Here is a 23114-nt window from a genome sequence, read left to right on the forward strand (position 1 = left end):
GGAGGCCGACAGGATGCCACACTATGAAGTCATTAAAAATTAATGCAATGGAAAGCTAAGCCACCATTTCAAAGAATGTGACAGATAAATATTTGATGAGCCAAAAGAGGTCTGCATTTTATAGACAGGTACCCACAAGTTACAAGAAGGGGAATGCATCAATTCTACAAAAATATACATATTAAAAAGGTCCCACAGGGCACGGTGGCACAGGCCTGCAAGCCCAGCACTCAGGAGGCTGAGGCAGGAGGATTTCAGGTTCCAGACTGACTTGGCAACTTAGCAAGACCATGCTTAAGGTGAAAAATAAAAAAAGCTGAGGATATAGCTCAGTGGTAGAGCAGCCCAGGGTTCAACCTCCAATCCAAAAAAAAGCAAGGTTCCTCAAGATCCTCTGACAAGTACACATTGTGGATCAAAGTGGGAACAATCACTGCTGCTCTGCCACAGGTTCTCTGTGTGACCTTGGGCAAGCTACAGTCACAGTCATCTCTCTGGACCTCTGTTTTGTCTTCTATAAAATACCATAGCATCACCCACATGGTGGGGTGGTTCATTGAACCTGTTCTTTAGTGTTTTCCATGTGCCAGAGAGTGAGCTAGGCAAAGGGGCAGCCCTCAGAGAAATCATTCCACAGGTGAGGCAGTGAGTACCTAATTAATGCTTATAGATTGCAATTATAGAGTGCTCTCAGGGAAACAAGCACGGTGGGAACAGAGAGGACTAAGGGGATCTGCTTAAGGAGGTTGTGGAGGATTCACAGAGACGTTTGAGCTAACAGGGGAAGGACAGCCCCACAAACAACTGCAGGAAGGATCACTTCAATAGAAGGGGAGGCTCTGCTGGGTGGGGACAGAGGATAGAGGGTATTAAGAGGTGATCGCAGCAAGCAAAGGGAGAGAGAAGGAGAGGAGGCTAGAAGGACAGCTGGGTCCTCTTCTTTTTGCAGTGCTGGAGATGGAACCCAGGGCCTGGTGCCTGCTAAGCAGGAACTCTTCCACTGAGCTACGCTCCCAGCCTATATGGGATCGTCTGGTCCTGGTGAAGAGAGCAGATTTTCAGCCTCAGCGCAATGGAAGCCACGTTCTCCTCTGTAGAGCAGGGGCAGGCTTATCTCAGGACTGGTACAGAGTGAGTGCTCAGTGCAGAGCTGCTTCGTCAAGACAGCAGTGAGACGTGAGTTAGAGTGCACAGCCATCATCCTTAAGATGAAGACTCTGCTTTTTTCTGAAAAGCTGTGGAAGCTTATGATAAAGTCCCAAAAAGCAGGGGCCAAAAACACCCATGCCCAGACTGCAATTGCAAGGGTGGCACCAGGACCGGTGCAGCCTGCTTCTACTGGCAAGAGTACACCCAGCACGTCTCACCATGGAGGTGGGTTTCTGTCTCCGCAGCCTTACCTGCAGGGCTGCCAGCTGCCCTATGTCCTCAGGAAGGGTTGTCAGCTGATTGTTGTGGAGATCCAGAACCTGAAGAGGGAAGAGAGCTATCAGACATCACTGAGAAAGCCCCTGGGATTCCAGGCTCAGAGCAGCTAGATGACAAGGGCCGCTCAAGCTGCTGGTGTTGAAACCACTGAACCCACACTCTCTCTCCCACTAAATCCAGCATTCCCATCTCATTTCCTTTTTCAAATGGTTATGCCATTTCCTTCTTTTATTTATCAAGATTTTATTTTTACTGATAAGCCAAAGAAATATAATATAAAACATATGTGTATCCATAGGTTAAAAAGTAAAAACATCCCATAGCATCGAATATATCCCCACAGAAAAAAACCCTATCAAATATGTAATAAAATAGTGATAGTGGTCCTCCAGAGTGCAAAACTGAATGATTTCTCCCCTTCTTTCTTTATTTTTGTGGCGCTGGGGATTGAATCCTGGGCCTTGCGTAGGTTAGGCAAGCCCTCTACCACTGAATGACATCCCTAGCCCCAACTTTTCTTTGCTTAATTGTTATTTTTTTTTTTTTTAAGTACTAGAGATTGAACTCAGGAGTGCTCTACCTTGGAGCAATATCCTCATCCCTTTTTATCTTATTTTTAAGAGATGGTCTCACTAAACGGTCTAGGTTGGTCTTAAATTTGTGATCCTTCTGCCTGAGTCTCTCAAGTTGCTAGGATTATAGGCAAGTGCCACTGCCTGGCCTACTAATTTTTTTTAACAATTAAAATGAGCAAAAAAGGCAAAGAAGAAATATATACATGCACACATACGTATACATAAAATACATATATATAAACTACGAATAGGAATATTAAATATATTTTAAATGTCTCTCTCTCTCTATCTCTCTTTTTTTCTGTACTAGGGATTGAACTCAGGGGCACTACCACTGTGCTACATCCCAAACCCTTTTTATTTTTTATTTTGAGACAGGGGCTTGCTAATTTGCCCGGACTGGTCTTGAACTTGTGATCTTCCTGCCACGGCCTCCTGAGTTGCTGGGATTATAGACGTGTGTCACCACACCAGGCTTAAATGTTCTCTTTTTTCCTGAATAAAAAAATCATTCCTCAGCTGGGGGAGGAGCTGAACAGTAGAGCACAGGCTTAGCTTGTGCAAGGCCTTAGGTTTAATCCCCAGGTTTAACCACAAAAGGAAAAACAACACAAAACAACAACAGGCCTGGGGTTGTGGCTCAGTGGTAGAGGCTTGCCTAGCATGTGTGAGGCACTGGGTTTGATTCTTAGCATCACATAAAAATAAATGAATAAAATAAAGGTCTGTCAACAACTAAAAAATTAAAAACCAAACAAAACAACAATAACAACAAAAAGAAAAAAAACAAAAACATGTTGGACCAAAACAAAAAAGAGTAAAAACTATCCCCCATCTACAACCCAGAGTTGACTGTGAAGAACACTGGATGTCTGTGCTGCCCCTCTTTTCTCTCAGCGTGTACACCAACTCTCACAAGGTCACATTCATGCAGAACAATCCTCGGTGACATCTTGCATATGTTGTGATTACACCCCGGCCCCTGTCCAGGAGGGACCTGCAGTCAGGAGGGATTTTCACATGCCGATCACACAATGACCTGGATGTCCCTCCATCTTAATTGGGACCATCTGTTTCCACACTGTCTGCTAATTTACTTGCAACCAATCTAGGATTTAGTTTTTCACTTAGCATGGGAACCACCTAGTTGGTTATCTTTATCATTCTACCACATGGACAGCACCCAGAAGTGCCCAGTAAAGCAGGCTGATCAAATCCCAGATTGACCATTTATTATATTAGGACCATTTGGAGCCAGGGGTGGTGGCGCATGCCTGTAATCCCAGTGACTCAGGAGCCTCAGGTAGGAGGATTGCAAATTCAAAGCCAGCCTCAGCAACTTAGCAAGACTCTGTCTCAAAATAAAATAAAAAGGGCTGGGGATATAGCCCCTGGGTTCAACTACCAGTACGACCGAAACAATAATAGCAACAAAAACAAGTGGCATAACCTTTAACAGAAACCCAACTGCTACCTGCAACACCACACAGAGTCCCTGATGCCTGGACGGCGCCCCAGTACCTTGATGGTTGCAAGGCTCAGGAGGCTGCAGGATTTGGGAAGCAGGGAAGTGAGGTGGTTCGTGTGCACAATCAATACCTGGGAGGCAAAGAGTGGAGGAAGAGTCAGGTGGCAGAAGTGCAGCAAGGGACTGTCAGAGGCAAGTGTCAGTGCAGCATAAGATGCACAGCAGCCCTGCTGTCCCCTGGGGTCTCCACTTCCCCAGACACGAAACAGGAATGCTGTTAGCATCACAGAACATCTGAATGTGGAATCAGATGACCTTAAGATCTGGAATTTAGAGGTCTAATTCTGCTTTCCATTCTGAGAAGGAATCACCTCTCCTGATCTTAACCTTTCCCAGTTTCAGTGTCTTCATGGAAACAGAGAATAATAAAGTACCTGCCTCACAGGGCTGCTGTGACAACTAAACAAGCCCACAGACAAAAAGTCCTCAGCCTAGGATGGGCACCTGGGGAGTGTGCGGCCTGTCACCTGTTGCCGTGTGTGTCAGGCAACAACTGCTGCTTTATTTCTTCCGGGGACAAGGAGCTCATGATGCTCTTGGTACGGAACACTTCTTACCTGCTTCATTTACATACATCACTTAGAGCACAAGTGCCCTGCTGCACCCAAATTTGCTAAAGCTGCGCTGTGCTTCTGAAAAATCATTCACTCCCCTCCTAAGCTCCCTTGTGTGGCCAGAGTAAAATGGGTGTAGTTTCTGTTGTTATTATCACTGGGGTTAAGAAATGTTTACTATGTGACAGGTATTATATCCTCTATCTACCATTCCTAAATTCTCAAAGTATCTCTGGGAGAGTAGAACTATGAATACCTTCATAGATATTCATAGAGATGTAAGAGTTTCAGGAAGTTACACAAGTCACAGCTAGTCACAGAAGAGACCCAGGGCTGTCCAACCCCAGAGCCTGCTCTCTTAACTGTGAGCCCTGCTGCAGACCAACAGGGGGAGAGCCAAAGAGAAGGAGGTATCTGTGCCAGGAAGACAGCGCCTAAAATCCCACATGCTTTTAGACAAGCAAACATGAAGTAAGCAATTCTCTGAAAATGAAGAATCAGCTCACCTTTTTCTGTAGAACTTTGCATGTTGCAAAAGCCCCAAATGGGATCTAAGACAAGATAAAGAAGAGTAAGATCCTCCTCTCCTGCCAAGTTTTCATTTGTTCTCTGTCTGGCATTGACATGAGGAAGAGGCAGGCAGAGGGGAGCAGGAGCAAAATCTGCTGAGAAGAGCAGTCTACGGCAGGAGGGCGGTGGAAGGAGGATGCTGGGGATGAGATCAGCCCTGTCCCCATCAGCCGGCAGGAGGGACCTGCCCTATCTTGCCTACCAGGTTCCCACCAGGAACCCTGTCAGGGGCTGAAGAATCCTGACTTTTCAACATCTGAGGAATCTGTGGGTACATTTTCTAGCTAGAGTTCTTGACTCTTGGAGACTGTTGTGTCCAAAGGATCATCTCAATTATTTTGGACAAGAATGGAATCTAAGGAAACATCTCTGGACTACTGCTTCTGTTTTTTTGTTTGTTTTTGTTTTTGTTTTAAAGCCCCATTCCACATCTGTCTTTCCTGGAGAACATGCCAGCTAAGAACACAGGACAAATCAAATCCATAGCCCATACACTACCCTCAGTTTACCTCTGAGAGTTCACATTTAGAGATGTCAAGAATGTCATCTGCCCCAGCTTCTTTTGCCTAAAGTAAAAAAGAATTTTTTTAAAGGCATGCAAACAAAACACCCTTGTGGAGTGGACAAATCAGGCAAAGAAACATAGACTTGAGGAGCTGTAAGGGACACAGTACAGTGTGATTCCACCAGTCCATCCTATGGGTGAGCCCTGCTTCCCCAGAGCCTGAGGTCCAGCAGGGACATCAACAAGGAATGAAGGTGCTCAGTCTAAGGGGAAGTGCATCTGTAGGGGTTGGGAGAGGAAGAAGGGAGGGAGCACAGCTTGGGGCAGGCAGAGAGGAGTGGAGGGAACCCATTTTCCCTCACCAGGCACATCTGGTACTCTAGGCGTTTCCGAGCTTCCTCGCTGGGTTTCCGCTTCCGGAAGAAGAGTGGCATCTTTTCTTCTTCCCGGAGCAATCTTCAGGACACTGGTCAGAGAAGACAAGTTAGGGCCTGGGAAATTTGTTATAGCCCCTGACTCTTGAAACAGGAGGTACAGTAGCACAGAGCATGCAGTTGGTCTGTTAGACTGTAAGCTCCAAGCAGGCAGGGCTGTGTCTCCTTTGTCCATCAGTACCCTGAGCCTACACAGTAGCACTCAATGCTCTGGATGAAAAAATAAGTAGCAAAGGGGGTGAAAAGAGCACAGAGGCAGGCCAGGTAACCTGGGCTCAGGCCTACATTTGTCACTGACCCACTGTGACCCACTGAGCCCCATTCTGGTCCCCATCTCCCCTCTACCTTAGGGAAGTTTCCTCAGGTTCTTCTAGACCTCAGAAACACCAAACTAGATTCAGTCATGACTTGGGGAGCTCATCTACATCATAACCAAAGAGATCTGAGTTAAGTAAAAGTTAAAAAGCAATCCTCAGAGCTGGGTACAGTGGCACACACCTGTATTCCCAACTAATCAGGAGACTGAGGTAGGAGAATTGCAAGTTCAAGGACAGCCTGGGCAACTCAGTGAGACTCTGTCTCAAAATAAAAACTAAAAAGGGCTGGGAATGTGTCTCAATGGTAGAGCACCCCTGGGGTTCAATCCCCAGTACCATAAAAATAAAAATAACACACACACACACACACACACACACACACACACACAAATCCAACAATCCTCAGGCACCTTACCACCTTCACAGTTTTGATAGTTATTCTATTTGATTCTCATCACAGCACTGTTTATAGTGTAGAAACCAAGTTCAGTGATCTGGCTACCCAGCCTGATTGCAGCAAACCCAGCCTGGAACCCTTCTCCTATCTGCAACTATCAATGATGGATAAGTGATAGCAAGGGCCAGGAAAACGATTGCCCAGGGAAGTATATGGTGCACAGCACAGCCTTTGAGATGAAATATTACTGAGTTTGAATCCAAGATCAAACCACCCACCAACTGTATCACTTTGGTTCACCTCTCAGAACCTCAGTTTCCTCATCTGTAAAGTGTGAGTAATGATGTTATCAACAAAGGGGCGTGGTGGGGATCCAATGACTGAATGTATGTGATGCCCACAGCACAGTACGTAGCAGTGTAATTGCTCCATAAGTGGAAGTCACAAGGCACTGTACAAATGACACTGACTAAGGAACTACTTACTACAAGAGCTAGGAAGAAGGGGAACAGAGCAGTTAAAGAAGACAACTGGTCCTCAGAGGGCGGGGTAGAGATCAGGGGTTTCCGTCCCTGGGCGTGGACGATCAGAAGAGGTTGCCAGGCCTGCAGAGCCAGCTGAGTCCTTTTGTCACCCACCTGCCTGTGGGAATGGGAAATGATCTAAAAACAGTCCTTCCCCAGTCCTTCTAAATGACCACCACTTACTCTCTGGCTCCCTGATTACTAGCTACCCCTCACCCTCTTGAGGATGTCCAGCTCTCCCTACCTCCTCTCGAATGCCCGTGACTCCCCTGTCCTCCCAGATCGTTGTCTTTTGCTTCTCCATGTCCCTCATCCGTTTCCTCCCCGACGTCCCGTCCAGATGGGGAGAACCACACCCATCCTTCCCTGGCTAGGCTGGGAGTGGCTGACCTGGCTTTGTGGATGGAGGAATCCCCGACGTTCCGACCCTCGGGAGGACCTGAAGGCAGGCGGATCACTCGAAGGACCAGGTCATGGACGCGAGGTCGCAGACCACCCAGCACCGAGCCGATGGTCTTCTAAAAACGCAGGAACTGGGGACCGAAACTCAGAACCTCAGAAAGTCATGCAGACTAGGATGACGAAGTCTGAGACTCTGGGAACCGCGGAGTCTCAGAAACAGAATCAGACTGGATTTATACTCGAATAGATTGGATAACTAAAATGCGCACACCACGAAGGGGCTAGAAAAGGGTCCGGGGTCGCCGAGGCACTGGTGTCGGGGAATCGGGGTGAGGACCCCCCCACGGGAGAGGCGGGGTCCTGGGATTGGGTGACAGGGACCGCGGAGTGACCCTCATCACAGGGAAACATGGGGAGCGGGAGGCTCCAGGATCTCAGGAACACCCTCCTTTCTCTGACAGACCCTGGGCTATGTGCCCCAAACCCCCTTTCCGAATCTCTAGCCCAGCTCACCGCAGGTACCCGGCTTTCCAGCCGTCAGCCTCAGGCACTTGCCCACAAGAAACAAGGCGGCAAGGGCGTCACTCAGAGACTGGGCGGAGCCGTAAGTTCTCGCGAGAGCAGGGTTTTCCTGCGTATATCTAGCGTGGCAGGAGGGCTTCCGGTCTTTTGGCTCGGAGGAGGTCAAGGTGCAACTCTCTTCGGTCGTCCCGAATCCGGGTTCATCCGACACCAGCCGCCTCCGCCATGCCGCCCAAGTTCGACCCCAATGAGATAAAAGTCGGTGCGTGCCCTAGCCGCGGCCTGGGGTGCGAATGGAGCCTCTCTCCTCCCCTGACCCTGGCCCTGCGCGCCGCATGCCTTTCCCGCGCCGGGCTCTGGGCCCTTACGGCGCCGTGAGGCCCTGACGTGTGTCTCGTCCTTTCTGGGCCTCAGCTTCCCCTCTTGTAGATGGGGAGGGAGGATCGGATGACCTTTGGCGGCCTTGCAGCCCGCGTGCCTTAGGGTAAGGCCGGCCCCCGGGCGGTCGTCTCCCCGCAGATAGCGATAGGGCTAGGCGCTGTCCACGCCCGAGGGAGGAGTGGGTGCTTGCCTTAATGGCGCCCAGACTCGTGGTTCTGCCAGCCAGCAAAGAAGCGGTGAGGGTTGCGCCCCGGGCTCCCTCCGCAGAAGGGCTAATTCTTCTCTCTCCCAGTGTACCTGAGGTGCACCGGCGGCGAGGTGGGCGCCACGTCTGCCCTGGCCCCCAAGATCGGCCCCCTGGGTCTGGTAAGTCATCCCCGCCGAGGGCCTTTCTTACGTGAGGGCAAAGCAACCCCGGGTTCGTGCAAACACGACTGGCGTGAGCCTTTGAACTGGGACGACCTACCATAGCAAGGTCATGCGTGAAAAATGGGACCCATACCTTGAGCTTGTAACGTCCACATGTCTCAACTGCTGCCTTTTGTGTTCGTGAGGATGGGTGCTAGGAGTCTGAATGTGAGGGCTCTGGAGTCAGGCGGGGCTTAGTGACACTAGGCAGTGGTTAGCCTGTTTCTTGAACGGGGAAGTAGGTTTTGTGTGGTGGTCTTGGGTAGAATATTAATTCAGCCTTCTTACCATGATTTACAGTACTTAACCTGTTGATTACTAACCTTGTCTGTTTCCCCATTTTATACTAATGGAATTGACCCTTCTTAGTTTTATTAGGTCTGTGTTTGGTGGACAGTGATCCCTTGCACCACTTTCCCCTTGGTCTTAACTGGTGTTTCACTAAACTTCTTGACTTTCTGGTCAGCTGACACAGTACAACTATCCTATTTAGGTCAACTAGGGAATTTTACTTTTTAGTTTTGTTGATGGACCTTTATTTTATTAATTTATATGTGGTGCTGAGAATCGAACCCAGTGCCTCACATATGCTAGGCAAGTGCTCTACCACTGGGCCCCAACTAGGGAATTTTAAAGTAGCAGATTCAGTGATCCTCACCCCATGGGTGGACTTGGATGGCCTGGCATAGGAACCCAGCATTCATTAAAGCTTTCTAGGTAGCCAGGCATGGTGGTGGCACAGCTGTGCCTGTGGTCCCAGGCAACTCTGGAGGCTGAGGCAGGAGAATCTCAAGTTTGAGATCAGCCTCAGCAATTTAGTGAGGCCAAACTCAAAAAGGACTAGGGGGTGTGATTCACTGGTAAAGCACCCTAGGGTTAACAAGTACCAAAAGGAAAAAGGATCCCTAGATAAGGAAATTTTGGGGTCTTGGCAGGTGAGCAGTACTTGGAAGGTTTTAGGGCTGTGGTACAGCTTTGAGCAGTTTGATTATATACCTTTATTTCTACAGTCTCCAAAAAAGGTTGGTGATGACATTGCCAAAGCAACTGGAGATTGGAAGGGTCTGAGGATTACAGTGAAACTGACCATTCAGAACAGACAAGCCCAGGTATTTACTTTGTGTTTGAGACGGGGGGCAGAGATAGCAATCCTCTGGAGTCTCCCTGGATTAGGAGGGTCTCACCATTGGTGGTGAACTGAACAATTTGGTCCTTGTGGGAAGACTTGTCAAGAGCATGGACCCAAGGCAAAGACTTGGGCATAGATTTAACCCACATGACATTGGGTAAATCACATAACATTTCCTGCGTAGGAATGGGTTTTAATACTTAAAGAAACTTAAATATGTATAGTAGCCTAGGGTCTGGCCCGTGGTCTCTGAGGACTCACATCAAGAATCTTTTCTGCAGATTGAGGTGGTACCTTCTGCCTCTGCCTTGATCATAAAAGCCCTCAAGGAGCCACCAAGAGACAGAAAGAAACAGAAAAACAGTAAGTTGGGTTTTCTCTAGATTTGCTTGTAGTTTTTTATGTTGTTACATAACTCAATGTTTGATACATAGCTCCATGTTTTCCCTTTAGTAAAATGCATCAGTGTGGGAATTGATTTGGGCAAGGTTGTTAGAGCCAGGCACTACCAAAAAGTACTATGTGGCTTTCCCTAGTTGGGCAGGTCCCTTGGTTGTCATCGGGGGAAAGCAACTGAGAACATGTGACTGGACACTTAAACAGTAATTTTAGCATGTTGTCTCTAATGCCTGTAACATGAAGTCTGTCCATGGCAGATTGGTGAAGACTTGATTTCGTCCTTAGCCACCCGCCACTGCACCTGACCAGTTTGTGGGCTGGTGCAGTCCAGTGGTGAGCTGATAGTAAACCCCAGCCAAGGAAACAGGGTTATTCTTCGTGTGGGTGACTCTGTGCCGAAAGCATGGGAACAGCCTGCAAGTAGTGGAGGACATGCAGTCCCCCTTTGGCCTTTAACTGTGACAAAGCTTTTACTGTGTTTTTCTTTTGCAGTTAAACACAGTGGAAACATCACTTTTGATGAAATTGTCAACATTGCCCGACAGATGCGTCATAGATCTTTAGCTAGAGAACTTTCTGGTAAGAGCAAGACAACATGTAGCCATCATAACTTAGGGTGTTTTCAGTAAATGGTTAGTATCTTGCCACTTGGAGGGCATTTAACTTATCATGTTCTGCCATCCTGCAGATAGGATACTTATAAAAACTTTGATTGACCAACACATATTGCTTAATGACAACTTTGCTCAATTTAAGGTTTTGTGTTGAAGGAAGCCCTCTTGAGCACCAGGTGAACACTGCATTTCCCTTAAAAATGGAATGCTTCACAAATCCCCATGTCATCTTTTGTGTGTGTGTGTGTTTGTGTGTATGGTGCTGGGGACTGAACATGCAGGGCCTTGGGTATGGGAGGCAAGCACTCTACCAACAGCTATATCCCCAGCCCTGCATGTCATCTTTGTGCAGGGGCCATGCTAATCTCCGTATGTTTTAAGTTTTAGTGTATGTGCAGACCACTTGTTAAGGTTTTGTAGGTGTTGTACATAAAGGCTACTGAGGATGAATTCCCAGGTTGGGGCATAGTGTTTTCTGGGGGTTGGAAAAACTGCTTGGGTCTTGAGCTGGGCATCCAGAGACCTAGTGGAGACACTGTATTCAAGGTCTATGGAGCTCCAAGTCTTATGCTGTAGAAACAAGGGATTTCCCCCCCCCCCCCTGTAGTGGGGATTAAACACAGGGCCTCATACATGCTAGGAAAGAGCTCTACCACTGAGCTATACACAACCAAACACCTTTTCTTAATTATAGGAACCATTAAGGAGATTCTGGGGACTGCCCAGTCTGTGGGCTGTAATGTTGATGGCCGCCACCCTCATGACATCATAGACGATATCAACAGTGGTGCAGTGGAGTGCCCAGCGGTAAGTGATTTCTGTGTCCATTTCACTTGGTTATAATAAAGGGATGAGTGGGGGCAGCTAATGTGTTCATGGAGATGACAGTGGTAGGGTCAGGAGAAGATCTTTTAACTTGCCTTTTACTGATAGAGCCACTCTTTTCTTTCCCACAGAGTTAAGAAATACATGAGAAAATATTTTAGTATTTAATAAAGGACCATCTGACGACCAGTGGGCTTCATCCTTGAATGAGCTGGCTCCTTGTTTCTTGGGTGATCAGTGTGGGCCACAGTGGCAGAACCTGTGAAGTACTCTGGTAATGCATTCTGCCATGTATGGCATAAGCTCAGAAAAGACAAGTGGAAAGCTGGTTTTTATGTATGCTTGAACATTCTTAGCCAAAAAAAAATTAATCTTAGTTGCACATGGACATGCCTGGAAAGTAGTTCTTCAACCCACTTTAATCTATCAGAGGACCTGGGGTGTGGCCCATAAAGCCTTTGAAGAGGATCCTGACTGTTAATAAGTTTTCAACTGCTCTTATGAAAAGTCATCTTTGAAGGCATTTATTTATTTTTTTTTTTTTTGCAGTGCTGGGGATTGAACCCAGGGCCTTGTGCTTGCAAGTGAAGGCATTAACTAGCCTTCAATTAGTAGCTATTTTCCTAGTCCCAAGTCTCATCTTTCCTTAGTCCTGTAACTTCTGACCTTGTGCTTAACCCCTTAACCTAACCCTTGACACTGGGACAGACTGCAACTAGGCAGCTTTTTCTGGGCACCAAAAAAAGGTTCCCAGAGAAATGGAAATGATTGCTCTAGGGACTTGATTTTTCCCCACATGTTCCATTTCATTCCAGCTTGAACAGCTGCCTCAAGTAGAAAGGACTGCCTGAATTCAGGAGTAACTGAGGGAAAGGGGTATTCCAATGGCCTGGAAAGTGGCACATGCATGTACCAAGTTACCCAGGAAACAAGCTAAAGCCCCTGAGTGATGCAGTCTGAGGTCACAACTAGCCTCTCACAGCAGGCCATGCTTGGCTCACCAAAAACCAGGTGCAAGATAGTTAGGGTTTAAGAATGGCCTTGTCAAGGTTAGGACCCAAGTCAGAATGGAAGAAAGGAAGGCTGGTAGTGAAAGTCTGTCTCCTAAAGGGAACATTAAGCCATATGTATCAGGAAGAAGGAATATAATGAGTCTCAGTGCAGCTCATGACTGATCCCTTGATAAGCATGGCTCAGATCCTTGATTGACCCTTCCTGTTCTGGTTCTCATAAAATGGGATATGACTTTTTAGGTGTAGGAGTTTGCCAGAAAGCAGGATCTTGGGTCTGCTTCCACTTCTTCAGTGACAAGGTCTGCAACAGTTCATAGGTGAGTTCTGGGCCTACCTTTCAGCATTAGGAAAGTACTCCTCCCTGTCTAGTACTGGATAGTCACTCAGGAATCCCTTTCCTCGCTCACATTTACCACCCTAAATTATTGGATACCTTAGTATCTGGCTAAGAACTCTTGCAATCATTCTATTTCCAGAAGAAATGAGCATTGCGAAAGTACCTGGCCTTGATGGAAGAACCAAGTTTTGCAGTGACTTGATCATTTTTTCGGTCTCTAGAATTGCCTCAGAGTTTGGACTGCTTGGGTGTTTTAGGCTGGTGCTTACTGAAGATTGAAAATGTCAGAGGAAGCACTTGAGCTTCTACTTACAACATGTAAAAGCTATGAGTCAGATGTCTCCACAAGGCTTTCACAGCACCTGCATTTATCCAAGCTGCTCACCCATCCACCTGATGTGGATGTCGAGTTGAGTTGGAGCATCTGGGGGGGGGCCCCCTTGACCACTGTTCCCAGTTACTCTGTAGCATGGAGACTCTGATGTCTAATGAAAGCTGAGCTACACCTGAAGGCCTTCCCACACAGACTGCATTCATAGGGCTTCATACCGCTGTGGATTCTCTGATGTTGGCTAAGGGATGAACTCTGGTTAAATGCTTTTCCACACTCATTACATTCGTAGGGTTTTTCTCCAGTGTGAATTATGTGATGTCGAATAAGGGCTGAGCTCTCACTGAAGAATTTCCCACACTGGTTGCACTTATATGGTTTCTCTCCAGTGTGGGTCTTTTGGTGGATTATAAGATTTGTACTTTGGCTAAAGGCCTTTCCACAATCACTACACTTGTAGGGTTTCTCTCCAGTGTGAGTCCTCTGGTGGTTGGTGAGGTTTGCACTCTGGCTGAAGGCCTTGCCACACATGGCACACTTGTAGGGCTTCTCTCCTGTGTGAATCCTCTGGTGCTGAATGAAGGCTGCACAGTAGCTGAAGGCCTTTCCACACTCACTGCACTCATAAGGCTTCTCACCAGTGTGAGTCCTCTGGTGGTTGGTGAGGTTTGCACTGTGGCGGAAGGCCTTCCCACAGTCATTACATTCGTAGGGTTTCTCTCCAGTGTGGATTCGCTGATGCTGAACAAGGGCCGAACAGTCGCTGAAGGCTTTCTCACACTCGCTACACTTGTAGGGCTTTTCTCCGGTGTGAGTGCGCTGGTGTTTGGTGAGGTTCGCATTCTGGCTGAAGGCTCTCCCACACTCTGTGCACTTGTATGGTCTCTCCCCAGTGTGAATCCTCTGGTGCTGAATAAGTGAGGAGCTCTGGCTGAAGGCCTTCCCACACTCACTGCACTCATAGGGCTTCTCTCCAGTGTGGCTTTTCTGATGCTGAGAAAGGGAAGAACAGTAGCTGAAGGCTTTGCCGCACTCATGACATGCAAATGGCTTTACTTTGTGAGGCTGAATTTTTTCTAAATTCTGGAAGCTCTTGGGAAGGGTTTTAGGTTTGCAAGACCTCACTCCTGCAGGAACTCTGTGTTGTGGAGAAAGGACTGGTCTTAGACTGAAGCTCTTCCCCTGCTCACGTGTGCTTTGGCGTGTCTCTTCGTAAAGGGCTTGCCCTGGTAGTTCAGGTACAGCTTTCCAGTCTGAAATTAGAAAAGCAGGTTTCCTGTATTCTCATAGTGGAAAAAATTCAAAGGCTGAAGGACTCTGGCCATCCTTTCCCATAAACAGTTTTGGAGACTCACCTCCTTTTGCCTGTGTTTGTTCTAACTTGTTAAGATAATGACTAAGATAACTTCTCAGTTACAGGCTTAGCTGCTGCAGTTAAACTGCCAGGGCGTGGAAGTGGACTCTCACTCCTGCCCCATGTGTCTCTCCCTCTCCTATTTCTGAGGCTCCTCTGGCCAACCAATGGGTTGCCTCGTGCTGTCTGCTGGTCCTCTTAAGTTCTGGGTGTGCTTTTGGGCAGTCTGCTTGCTAGATTTCATTTATTTAAAAAGCTGATGACCAGTGCTGAGTGCGATGAACTTTTTTTCACCTACCAAGTCTGCTGGATTTCAAAAGATGATTAATGCTAGAGGGTTGGTAAAGGTGCTGCACAGTGGGCTGGCTCACGCACCACAGTGGCTGTGTAAATAAATGGGTAAAGGTGGCGCCTGGGATCTTGAGCAAGGTGCACCCCAAGCAGGCAACATGCCAGGCCCGCAAAGATGACTCCTGTGCCCCACCAATGAGGGAAGGGTACCCTTATAGTGGTTGCTACTGGTGCACATGCCCCAAAACTTTCTCAGCCCTGGGAGACTGAGGGAGGCAGTAAGGAATAAATAGTCAAGTGACTTTTTGAGTCAGGCTCAGGTCTTGCTTTCAAATCCCAGCTCTGTGCTACTTGCCAGTTGGGGTGCTTTGAAGTAGTGAGTTAACATGTTTTAATCTTTTTTAAAAAAAAATTTTAAGTTATCAATGGGTCTTTTTTTATTTTTTATATGTGGTACTGAGTATCAAACCCAGGGCCTCACACACATGCCAGGCACTCTACCACTGGGTCACAACTCCAGCTCCAACTTGTCTTCTTCATGCTCATCTGTGGAATGGGTATAATACCTTGGAGGGTTGATAATAATCAGATGCACTAATGTGTGTTTTTGAGTCGTCTCCCTTCAGCACCCCCATGGGCCTTCCCTTTGTTCCAACTGGGAGTTCATGCCAGGCTGGAAAACTGGAAGTCCTGCTAGTGGGGAAAAAACCAAGATTTGGGGATTGTACCAAGTATAATCACCCAGAATTCCAGGGGAGAGGACACAGGCCAGTTAGGTGGTTGGTTTTATCACTCCCAATATATTTGTTGAGCACCTTCATGGTATAGGCACTAGGAGACAGAGCAGTAAGACACTGTGCCAAGGCCTTGGTGTTAAGCATTTCCAGCAAGAACTAAAACAGCTTGAAGGTGACATGGAGCCAGGGAGCTAAACCCATCAAATACCTTATCTGGAAGATGGAACAGACTGAACGCTGACCAGCTGGCTCTACAGGCCTCTCTATACCTGAGATGAAAAGTGCCACAGCTTTTCAGAATTGTGCTGATTGGTGCATGCCTATAATCCCAGTAGCTCAGGAAGCTTGAGGCAGGAGGATCCCAAGTTCAAAACAAAAACCCCACACAAATTTATCATCCTGATAAGATTGTTTTCCATAAGAAAAGTTATAAAGTGTGTATGAGAAGTAATTGCATGAAAAAACAGAAGCCTGGAAGTTAAAGAATACAGGAAAAATGAACGCAAAGTGTGCATTCACAACAGTGAATAATCAGGTGTAAATTATCAAGGAAATGTGAGAGCTGAATTCTCATTTTGAACAAATATTCTTGTGAAGTAAGATATCACCCAGCACAGTTGGAGAGCCAGGCTATACATGGTCAAATGTAAAGATATGTCAAAGAGATGGAGTGACTAGGGCTGGGGATGTAGCTTAGTGGTAGCAAGCTTACCGAGCACACTCAAGTTCAATTCACAGCACTGCAAGGGGTGGGGGGGAACAAAACTGGTTGCAGGAAAAGGAGAGGAAAGGCAATCAGGGAGATCACAGAAGACCACATCAAGCTGGCTTTGAAGAAGGTTCCTCAGACTGAGTAAGAGAAGGGGAGGCACCATGTGCAAAGGCCCTGGGGTGAGAAGGTCCTTGTGTGTTCAGAAGTGGCAGGTGGTGGTGGTAGGGCTTAATTAAAATGAAAAGAATTTGAAATGAGCTGATAGACATGGCAGTTTTATCTTTAGTCAACAGGGAGCCAATAGAAGTCATATGCACCTTAAGATGTAAATGAGAAAAGGTTAGGAACTATAGGTGTCAATGTCAAATTGAGAGAGAGGGCTCTGCTCTCAAATAGAGGGACTAAGTGCATGACTGACAATGTGTGGGAGAAGATCTAGGAGGAGTCAAAGATGTTGGTAAATTAGAAAGAGAAGAAACATCGGTAGGAGGAGCTTGTGAGCAAACTAACCCACAGGGCCCTAAAATGGCTACAGGATATCTAGGTGCAGATGTTTTGTCCCACAGGAAAACAGGCAGCAACTATCCTGGCCAGGTCACACAGAAACCTCACACAAGATGTGGCAGGAAACCCCACCTTTACCTACTTTTCCTTGTCTGGGGGATGAGACCTTCATCCATTGGCCTGTCATGCCAGAAACCTGGGCATCCTTCCTACTCCCTGTCACTGCCTTCTAAGCCAGCATCATTTTCCAGATTATCACTAGTCACCCGACCTCTAATTTTACCTGCCTTTCCAGTCCATCCTACACAGAAATGGCATTAAATGGAATGTGGAGGGTCATTAAAAAAAAAAAAAAAACAAAAAACAAAAAAAAAAACTACAAAATATTTAAAATATTAGGGTCACTTTAATCAAGAAAGTAAAATCTATGATAAATACATAAATGCCATGAGCCACATATATACTATACAAATAGAAAAATTACAGGATGTTCAAGAAGAAATCTAAAATATAATAGCTTTAAGATATTAAAATGTTTCAGTTAATCCAAAGTGAATGTACAAAATTATAGCTGAGCAAGTTAATAAGGCTGAGTAGACAACTGCCTCATCCTTACCCTGCAATCAGATCATAGTGGCATTTTGTGTTGCTAAGAGTCATGGGATCTGTCCTCAGTTTACTAATAGTTTGAAATCCACAGTTCAAAACTTTTTTTTTTCTTTTCTGGTTCTGGGAAGTGAACCGTGCAGTGCTCTACCACTGAGCTACATCATCAGCTCTTTTGTATTATTTTGAGATGATTTTGTTGCATTGCCTTGACCTTACAATCTTCCTGCCTCAGCCTCCTGACCTGAGTCAGCTGTGATTACAGATATTCACCACTGTGCCCAATTCACAGCTCAAAACTGTCAATGTAAATGATGAAGGAAGAAAGTGGAGTAAGGTTCCAACTCAGGAAGTTAAGGTGAATTTTAAAATCTGAAGAAAGCAAAAGAAATTAATATACATATATATGTATATATATTAAACCAGGGGTTGAACTCACCCACTTTGGTAAAATATAGAAAAGGAAGAATATGACCACAAATCAAGTTGTTACTGCTGTCTCTGTGTGCAGCAAGGATAATTTTTAGTTTTTTTGTTTTCTGTATTTTCTAAGTTTTATTCAATGAATTACTTTTGTAATCAGAGGATGGAAAAAAAAAAAAAAAAAAAACAACTCCGCAAAAAACCTAAGCCAACTTTACCATTAATGTTAGGGTAAAAGAGGCTGCCTCTCAATTCCTAACTTACCTTGGGCCCAGCAGTGAGGAGACCCACAGCCATTCTTTTCTCTCCTGCTCTTTCCTCTGGGGGAAGTGCAGCATCTACAGAAGGTGGTGCTGGAGGAAGAGAAAATCACGGAGACAACGTTTGCATCTTATAGAGTCACTAATTCTTATTATGAAGAGGGCCAGGGTGCCTGAGATAAATCTGCAGATCTGCAGTGGGATATGAATTTTCCTATTCCCACCTACCTCAGACTCCCATCAATTTCATCAGATGTGGGGAGGTATTAGTGTAAAAGACTACTAATTATCCAAGACTGACCTCTCAGCAGCAGAGTACAAATCACATAACTTAAGTCTCATTTTTCTCACCTGTAAATTGGAGATGATAATCTTACAAGGTTTCTGTGAGGATTAAAGATATACAGGTAAAGCAGCTGGCATGATGCCTACCAGGTAAGTATGCAGTTTATAAATATTACCTATTAATGCTCTGGAGAACGTGGCTCTGCAAATTTTAATGCATTCGCTTAAAAGAAGAGGTAATGACTCGTGGGTTCTGTTCCTGGAATGCAAGGTTGATTCAACATACAAAAATTAACCTACACACCATATAGACAGAGCAAAGGAAAAAACCCAACATGGATCATCACTGAACACAGAAAAAGCTACTTAATATTAAATAGTAGAGCTGGGAATGTAGATCAGTAGTAGAGTGTGCTTGACTAGTATGCACAAATCCCTGAGTTTGAGCCCTAGCATTTCAAAATCAGTATCATCACCACCCTTTCATGGTTAAAAAAAAAAAAAAAAAAAAAAGTGGAAATAGGACTAACTCAATTTGATGATGAAGTGTACCATTAACCTCATACTTAATGAAAGATGGGAAGCTTTTTCTCCTTAAGATCAAGAATAAAACAAAATGTCTGCTCTCACCATTTCTATTCAGTGGAGGTTCTAGCCAAGGCACTTAAATAAAAGAAAGTTGTCAGAATTGGAAGGAAGAAGTAAAAATCTACTTAGAGATGACATGATTTTGTATACAGAAAATCTTAATACATGAATAATTAGAGCTATTAAGTGAGATTGCAGGATACATGATGAATACACAAAAATCAATTATATTTCTATAAACCAGCAATGAAGCCAAAAACAATTCCATTTATAATTTATCAAAAAGAAAAAAGTATCTAGGAATGAATTAAATGAAGCATAAGATCTATGCACTGAAATAAAGCATGTTGAAATTATGGAAGACCTAAATAAATGGAAAAAAAATCCCATATTTATATATTGGAAAACAGTATTGTTGAGATGGCAATAATCCCCAAATTATCTACAGAGTCAATGCCATTACTATCAAAATTCAGCTGGCACTTTTATCAAAATGAATAAGCTGACCTTAAAATTCATATGAAAATGCAAGGATAAAGAAGAACTAACATTAATCTTGGGATGGGGATGGAGAGAATAAAATTGGGAGATTGATACTTCACAACATCAAAATTTAACAGTTATCAAAACTGTGTAGTGGTATAAGGAATGATATTCAGGTCACTGGAAAGTCCAGAAATAAATTCATATACTTATGGGCAGCTGATTTTTGATGAGGATACCAAGAAATTAAATGGGGAAAGAACAGTCATTAAAAAAATGGTTACTGGGCATGGTGACACACACCTGTAATCCCAGCTACTCAGGAGGCCAAGGCTGGAGGATGCAAAAGAACGAAGTTGGAGCCTTACCTCACATCACACACAAAGATTAACTCAAAATATATCAAAGAACCAAGGAGCTAAAACTCCTAGGAGAAAATGAGAATAAATCTTCGTGACCTCAGAAAAGGCAATGATTTCTAAGATATGACATCAAAAGCATAAGAAACAACATCTAAATGAGAAATTGAGCTTCAAAGAACACCATCAAGAAAATGAAAGAAACCACAAAATGAGAGACATTTGTAAATCATGTATATTCTACAGTTCTCGTACCCGTAATATATAAATGTATATGTTGTTCTTAAAATGTAAAACAATAACTCAATTTATAGATGGGCAAAAGAGTGAAGTAGACCTTTCTCCAAGCAGGATATACAAATAGCCAATAAGCACAAGAAACTCAACACCCTTAATCATCAGGGAAAAGCAAATCAAAACCACAATAAAATACCACTTCACAACTTCTACGATAGCTGTAATGAAAAAGTGTTATTTAGGATATAGAGAAATCAGAACCCGAACCCTCATACACTGCTGGTAAGACTATAAAATGGTGCAGTCTCTAAATTTTCAACAGTCCAGTAGTTCCTCAAAAAATTAAAGTTATGTGATACAATAATTCCACTCCTAGGTACATACCAAGGGAAATAACACCTCCACAAAAAAACCTGTGCATGTATATCCACTGCTGAATTATTCATTACAACCCCCGCATATGTATTCACTGAATGAATAACAAAACGTGACATACTGATACAGTGGAATACTGTTCATTCATAAAGAGTAATGAAGTACTGATTCATGGCATAATGTGAATGAAATATGCTAAGCCATAGAGGCCAGACACAAAAGGTCACAAATTGTATAAGTTCATTTATATGAAGTGGCCTAGGCAAATCCATAGAGACAGAAAAACAGAAGTTGCCAGAGACTTAAGGGGAATGGGGAGCAACTGCTAATGGATGTGGGGTTTCTTTTCCAGGTGATGGAAATGTTCTGGAATTAAACAGTTGTTATGCTGCACTGCTTTGTGAAAATACTAAGATTCATTGAGCTATATACTTTGAAAGGGTGAAATGAATATTGTTGTATGTAACATATCTGAATAAAAGGAGGAAAAAGATCTGGACAGTGGTCTTCGTGTATACCTTCCATTAACTAACCCTACTGTACCTTATTTTCTGTAGTATGAGGAGGATGATAAACATCCAATTTGTTTTCCCAGATCTCTGGGGAAGACAACACAAAATACTGGATATGAAACTGCACTCAATTCTTCAAGTGCAAGACCCAATACAGGGACACCCTGATCTAGACGATGGCACAGGCCTTGTTGGTTAATACTTCATACACACTGGTTCTGAACTGTGTTCAAGGTGCTTTCAAAAATATTTGGTGATTACAATTCTTAGAGTTAAACAAAACAGTTAACAGTATTTAGTCTTTTTCTTCCACGGAGAAATACAAGTTGAGACCTTGCCAGTATTCCACAGCTTTAACAAGAATCTGGCCCCCCTGACTGCAGATGTCTCTATCCTCCACCACTTCACACTACCAACTAGGCTGAACCTGCCCTGAAACTCTCCTGGCGGAAAGGAGAGAAGGGCTAGGGTACGTCCCATTTTCCTTCCCAGGAACCCACTTTTCCCTACTCTGTAATGCCTTTGCTCTATCAGGCATAGGGGTAATAGGGAGACACTCAGAGATCATCCAGGACAGTGGTCCTCAAACTTATTTGACCCCAGAATTCTTGACTTAAAAAAGGATAGTCTCCAACCATTAGTGGAAAAGACAACCAGAGCTCTGGTCCGGGCCACACAGCAGCATTAGTGGGCAAACTGGAACAAGAGGCTGGATCTGCAAATCGTTCCCTCCACCACTCCTCACCTCCTTCCTCCGGCATATGGGTCCCACCTCGCGCCACGGCCTCCCAGCAGTTTCCTGGGCGTCAGCGTCTCTGCACCGCAGCCGGAGCCCGGACTGGAGGGCTGCTCTGACAGCTCCCCGGCTGGACTCTTCTTCCTCAACCTCTCCCTCGGGGCCCGCTCTGAGCCTGCGGTGCGGGGCACCAGGAGCCTCCTTGTCTCTAGACTCGGCGACCCCTCAGCTAGGCCTCAAGCAGAACCGGGTGAAAAAGCTGCTGCTGGCTTCTGAGAAAATGACAAGGGCCAGCAACCGAAGGCCCGTGCGAGCTCAGGAACTGTGGACAACGGCGCTGCACAGGCCGGGGCCCAGCTCCCGCGCCAAGGCGACGCGGCTGACCGGCAACACTTCCGGTCATGCGCATATGCACCCCCGCCGCCGGACTCCATTTCCCAGAAGTCTCCGCCAGGCGCTATTCCTTGCCAAAGCCTTCCTCTGTTCAGCCGCCAAGTTGGTGACCCGCACTGCCTCCTACACGTACTACCCGGTCTTCCGCCTGTTCTTGCTCCCAGAATTCATCACCCGGAATATTTTCGTGTTGCGCCTCCTCCAGGTGCACCGGCATCAGATTTCCTCCCAAGACAGTTGGGAATCTGTCAAGTAATTTTTCTGATGACCAACTCCGTCTTAGAGGGGAACTCTGGAACAGGAAGCGGATTGGCCGCCAAGGATTCTGGGATCGGCGGTTATAGCGCAGGCGCAGACGCAGACGCGCACGGTGCTGGGCATCGCACCCGCGTTGGTCGTTGAGCGTACTGAGTACTCGGGTGGCAGGGCACCTATCCTTCAGTGTCGGTCGGCTCAGGGACCATCTCCAACCCTCCTCGTGGCCGTCTTAAGCCGTATTTAAAGTTTGAAAAGGGTAAAGGAAAAGGCCCTTCAGTCTGGACAGGGCAACCACGGGTCGGTGTCCTGGAACCCTCCAGGTACAGAAATCTTTCGGCGAGCAGGAACGTCTTGTCTTTTGAGGCACGTTCGCTAGTGTTTGCTCACACTGTTTCAGGAGATTCCTGAATAGTCTGACCCGTAAAGACTTTCCCAGCGCCCGGATCAGATTTCCTCCCAAGACCGTTGGGAATTTGTCGAGCAATTTTTCTGATATCCAACTCCGTCTTAGAGGCATTTTGTCATTAAGAAGAGGGGAATGGATTACTGGAAAGCAGAAGCAAGTGTAGGGGTCCTAAGGCCTCCTTTTCAAAGTCAGCAACCTCTGGTTCTCCCGTTTGTTGCCCTCTTCCACTTTTAAGGACCATCCTGCTTATACTGTGTCCACCCGAATAATTGAGAATTACTATTTTTTTCTGGGTTGGGGGATTGAAACTTTGTGCATGACCCTAAGCGAGGAGAATTTTAAGGTCAACTGGTTAGCAACCTTAATTTTAATCTACAACTTCAAATTCCTTTTTGCCACATA

General features: G+C 45.6%; 3 protein-coding genes, 1 non-coding gene and 1 pseudogene across 11 annotated transcripts in view; 2 read left to right on the top strand and 3 right to left on the bottom strand.

Moving 5' to 3' along the window:
- The window catches only part of Lrsam1 (leucine rich repeat and sterile alpha motif containing 1), a 46957-nt gene extending 28792 nt beyond the window's left edge, over positions 1–18165 (bottom strand). For 4 of the 8 annotated variants that reach the window (XM_047523874.1, XM_047523868.1, XM_047523876.1 and 1 more), the window contains exons 1-8: positions 7748–7891; positions 7223–7365; positions 6794–6950; positions 5523–5626; positions 5165–5221; positions 4592–4636; positions 3525–3602; positions 1401–1469 (exon numbers count right to left, since the gene is read on the bottom strand). In XM_047523874.1, coding sequence (XP_047379830.1) covers positions 1401–1469; positions 3525–3602; positions 4592–4636; positions 5165–5221; positions 5523–5594 — 321 coding nt within the window. In that variant the 5' untranslated portion in view covers positions 5595–5626; positions 6794–6950; positions 7223–7365; positions 7748–7891. Of the gene's footprint in view, positions 1–1400; positions 1470–3477; positions 3603–4591; positions 4637–5164; positions 5222–5522; positions 5627–6793; positions 6951–7222; positions 7366–7747; positions 7892–18084 lie in introns of those variants that run through there. The other 4 variants (XM_047523869.1, XM_047523870.1, XM_047523872.1 and 1 more) reach the window with 4 other exon arrangements.
- Positions 7885–11719, top strand: Rpl12 (ribosomal protein L12). The gene is made up of 7 exons (XM_047523878.1): positions 7885–8018; positions 8430–8503; positions 9556–9654; positions 9956–10037; positions 10566–10652; positions 11382–11494; positions 11644–11719. Exons 1-7 carry the CDS (start codon positions 7982–7984, stop codon positions 11647–11649), a joined length of 498 nt encoding a protein of 165 aa, XP_047379834.1. The 5' UTR covers positions 7885–7981; the 3' UTR covers positions 11650–11719.
- Positions 9660–22329, bottom strand: Znf79 (zinc finger protein 79). Its single transcript, XM_047523877.1, has 2 exons — positions 21665–22329; positions 9660–14446 (listed from the first exon to the last, which is right to left on the bottom strand). Exons 1-2 carry the CDS (start codon positions 21678–21680, stop codon positions 13320–13322), a joined length of 1143 nt encoding a protein of 380 aa, XP_047379833.1. The 5' UTR covers positions 21681–22329; the 3' UTR covers positions 9660–13319.
- On the top strand, positions 10362–10488 carry LOC124965052 (small nucleolar RNA SNORA65). The gene has a single exon (XR_007105065.1). It is a non-coding gene; the product is annotated as a small nucleolar RNA SNORA65 (small nucleolar RNA).
- LOC124965108 (uncharacterized) lies at positions 10997–11090 on the bottom strand (annotated as a pseudogene).
- Positions 22330–23114: the final 785 nt, after the last annotated feature.

This window comes from Sciurus carolinensis, chromosome 14, assembly GCF_902686445.1.
Source record: "Sciurus carolinensis chromosome 14, mSciCar1.2, whole genome shotgun sequence".
Lineage (NCBI taxonomy): Eukaryota > Metazoa > Chordata > Mammalia > Rodentia > Sciuridae > Sciurus > Sciurus carolinensis.

Bases quoted from the DNA above. Each gene is read 5' to 3' on its own strand.
- Rpl12 (XM_047523878.1), top strand. From the start codon at position 7,982: ATGCCGCCCAAGTTCGACCCCAATGAGATAAAAGTCG. The intron at 8,019-8,429 runs GTGCGTGCCCTA...TCTCTCTCCCAG, and splicing joins CCCCAATGAGATAAAAGTCG to TGTACCTGAGGTGCACCGGC. The intron at 10,038-10,565 runs GTAAGTTGGGTT...TTTCTTTTGCAG, and splicing joins CAGAAAGAAACAGAAAAACA to TTAAACACAGTGGAAACATC.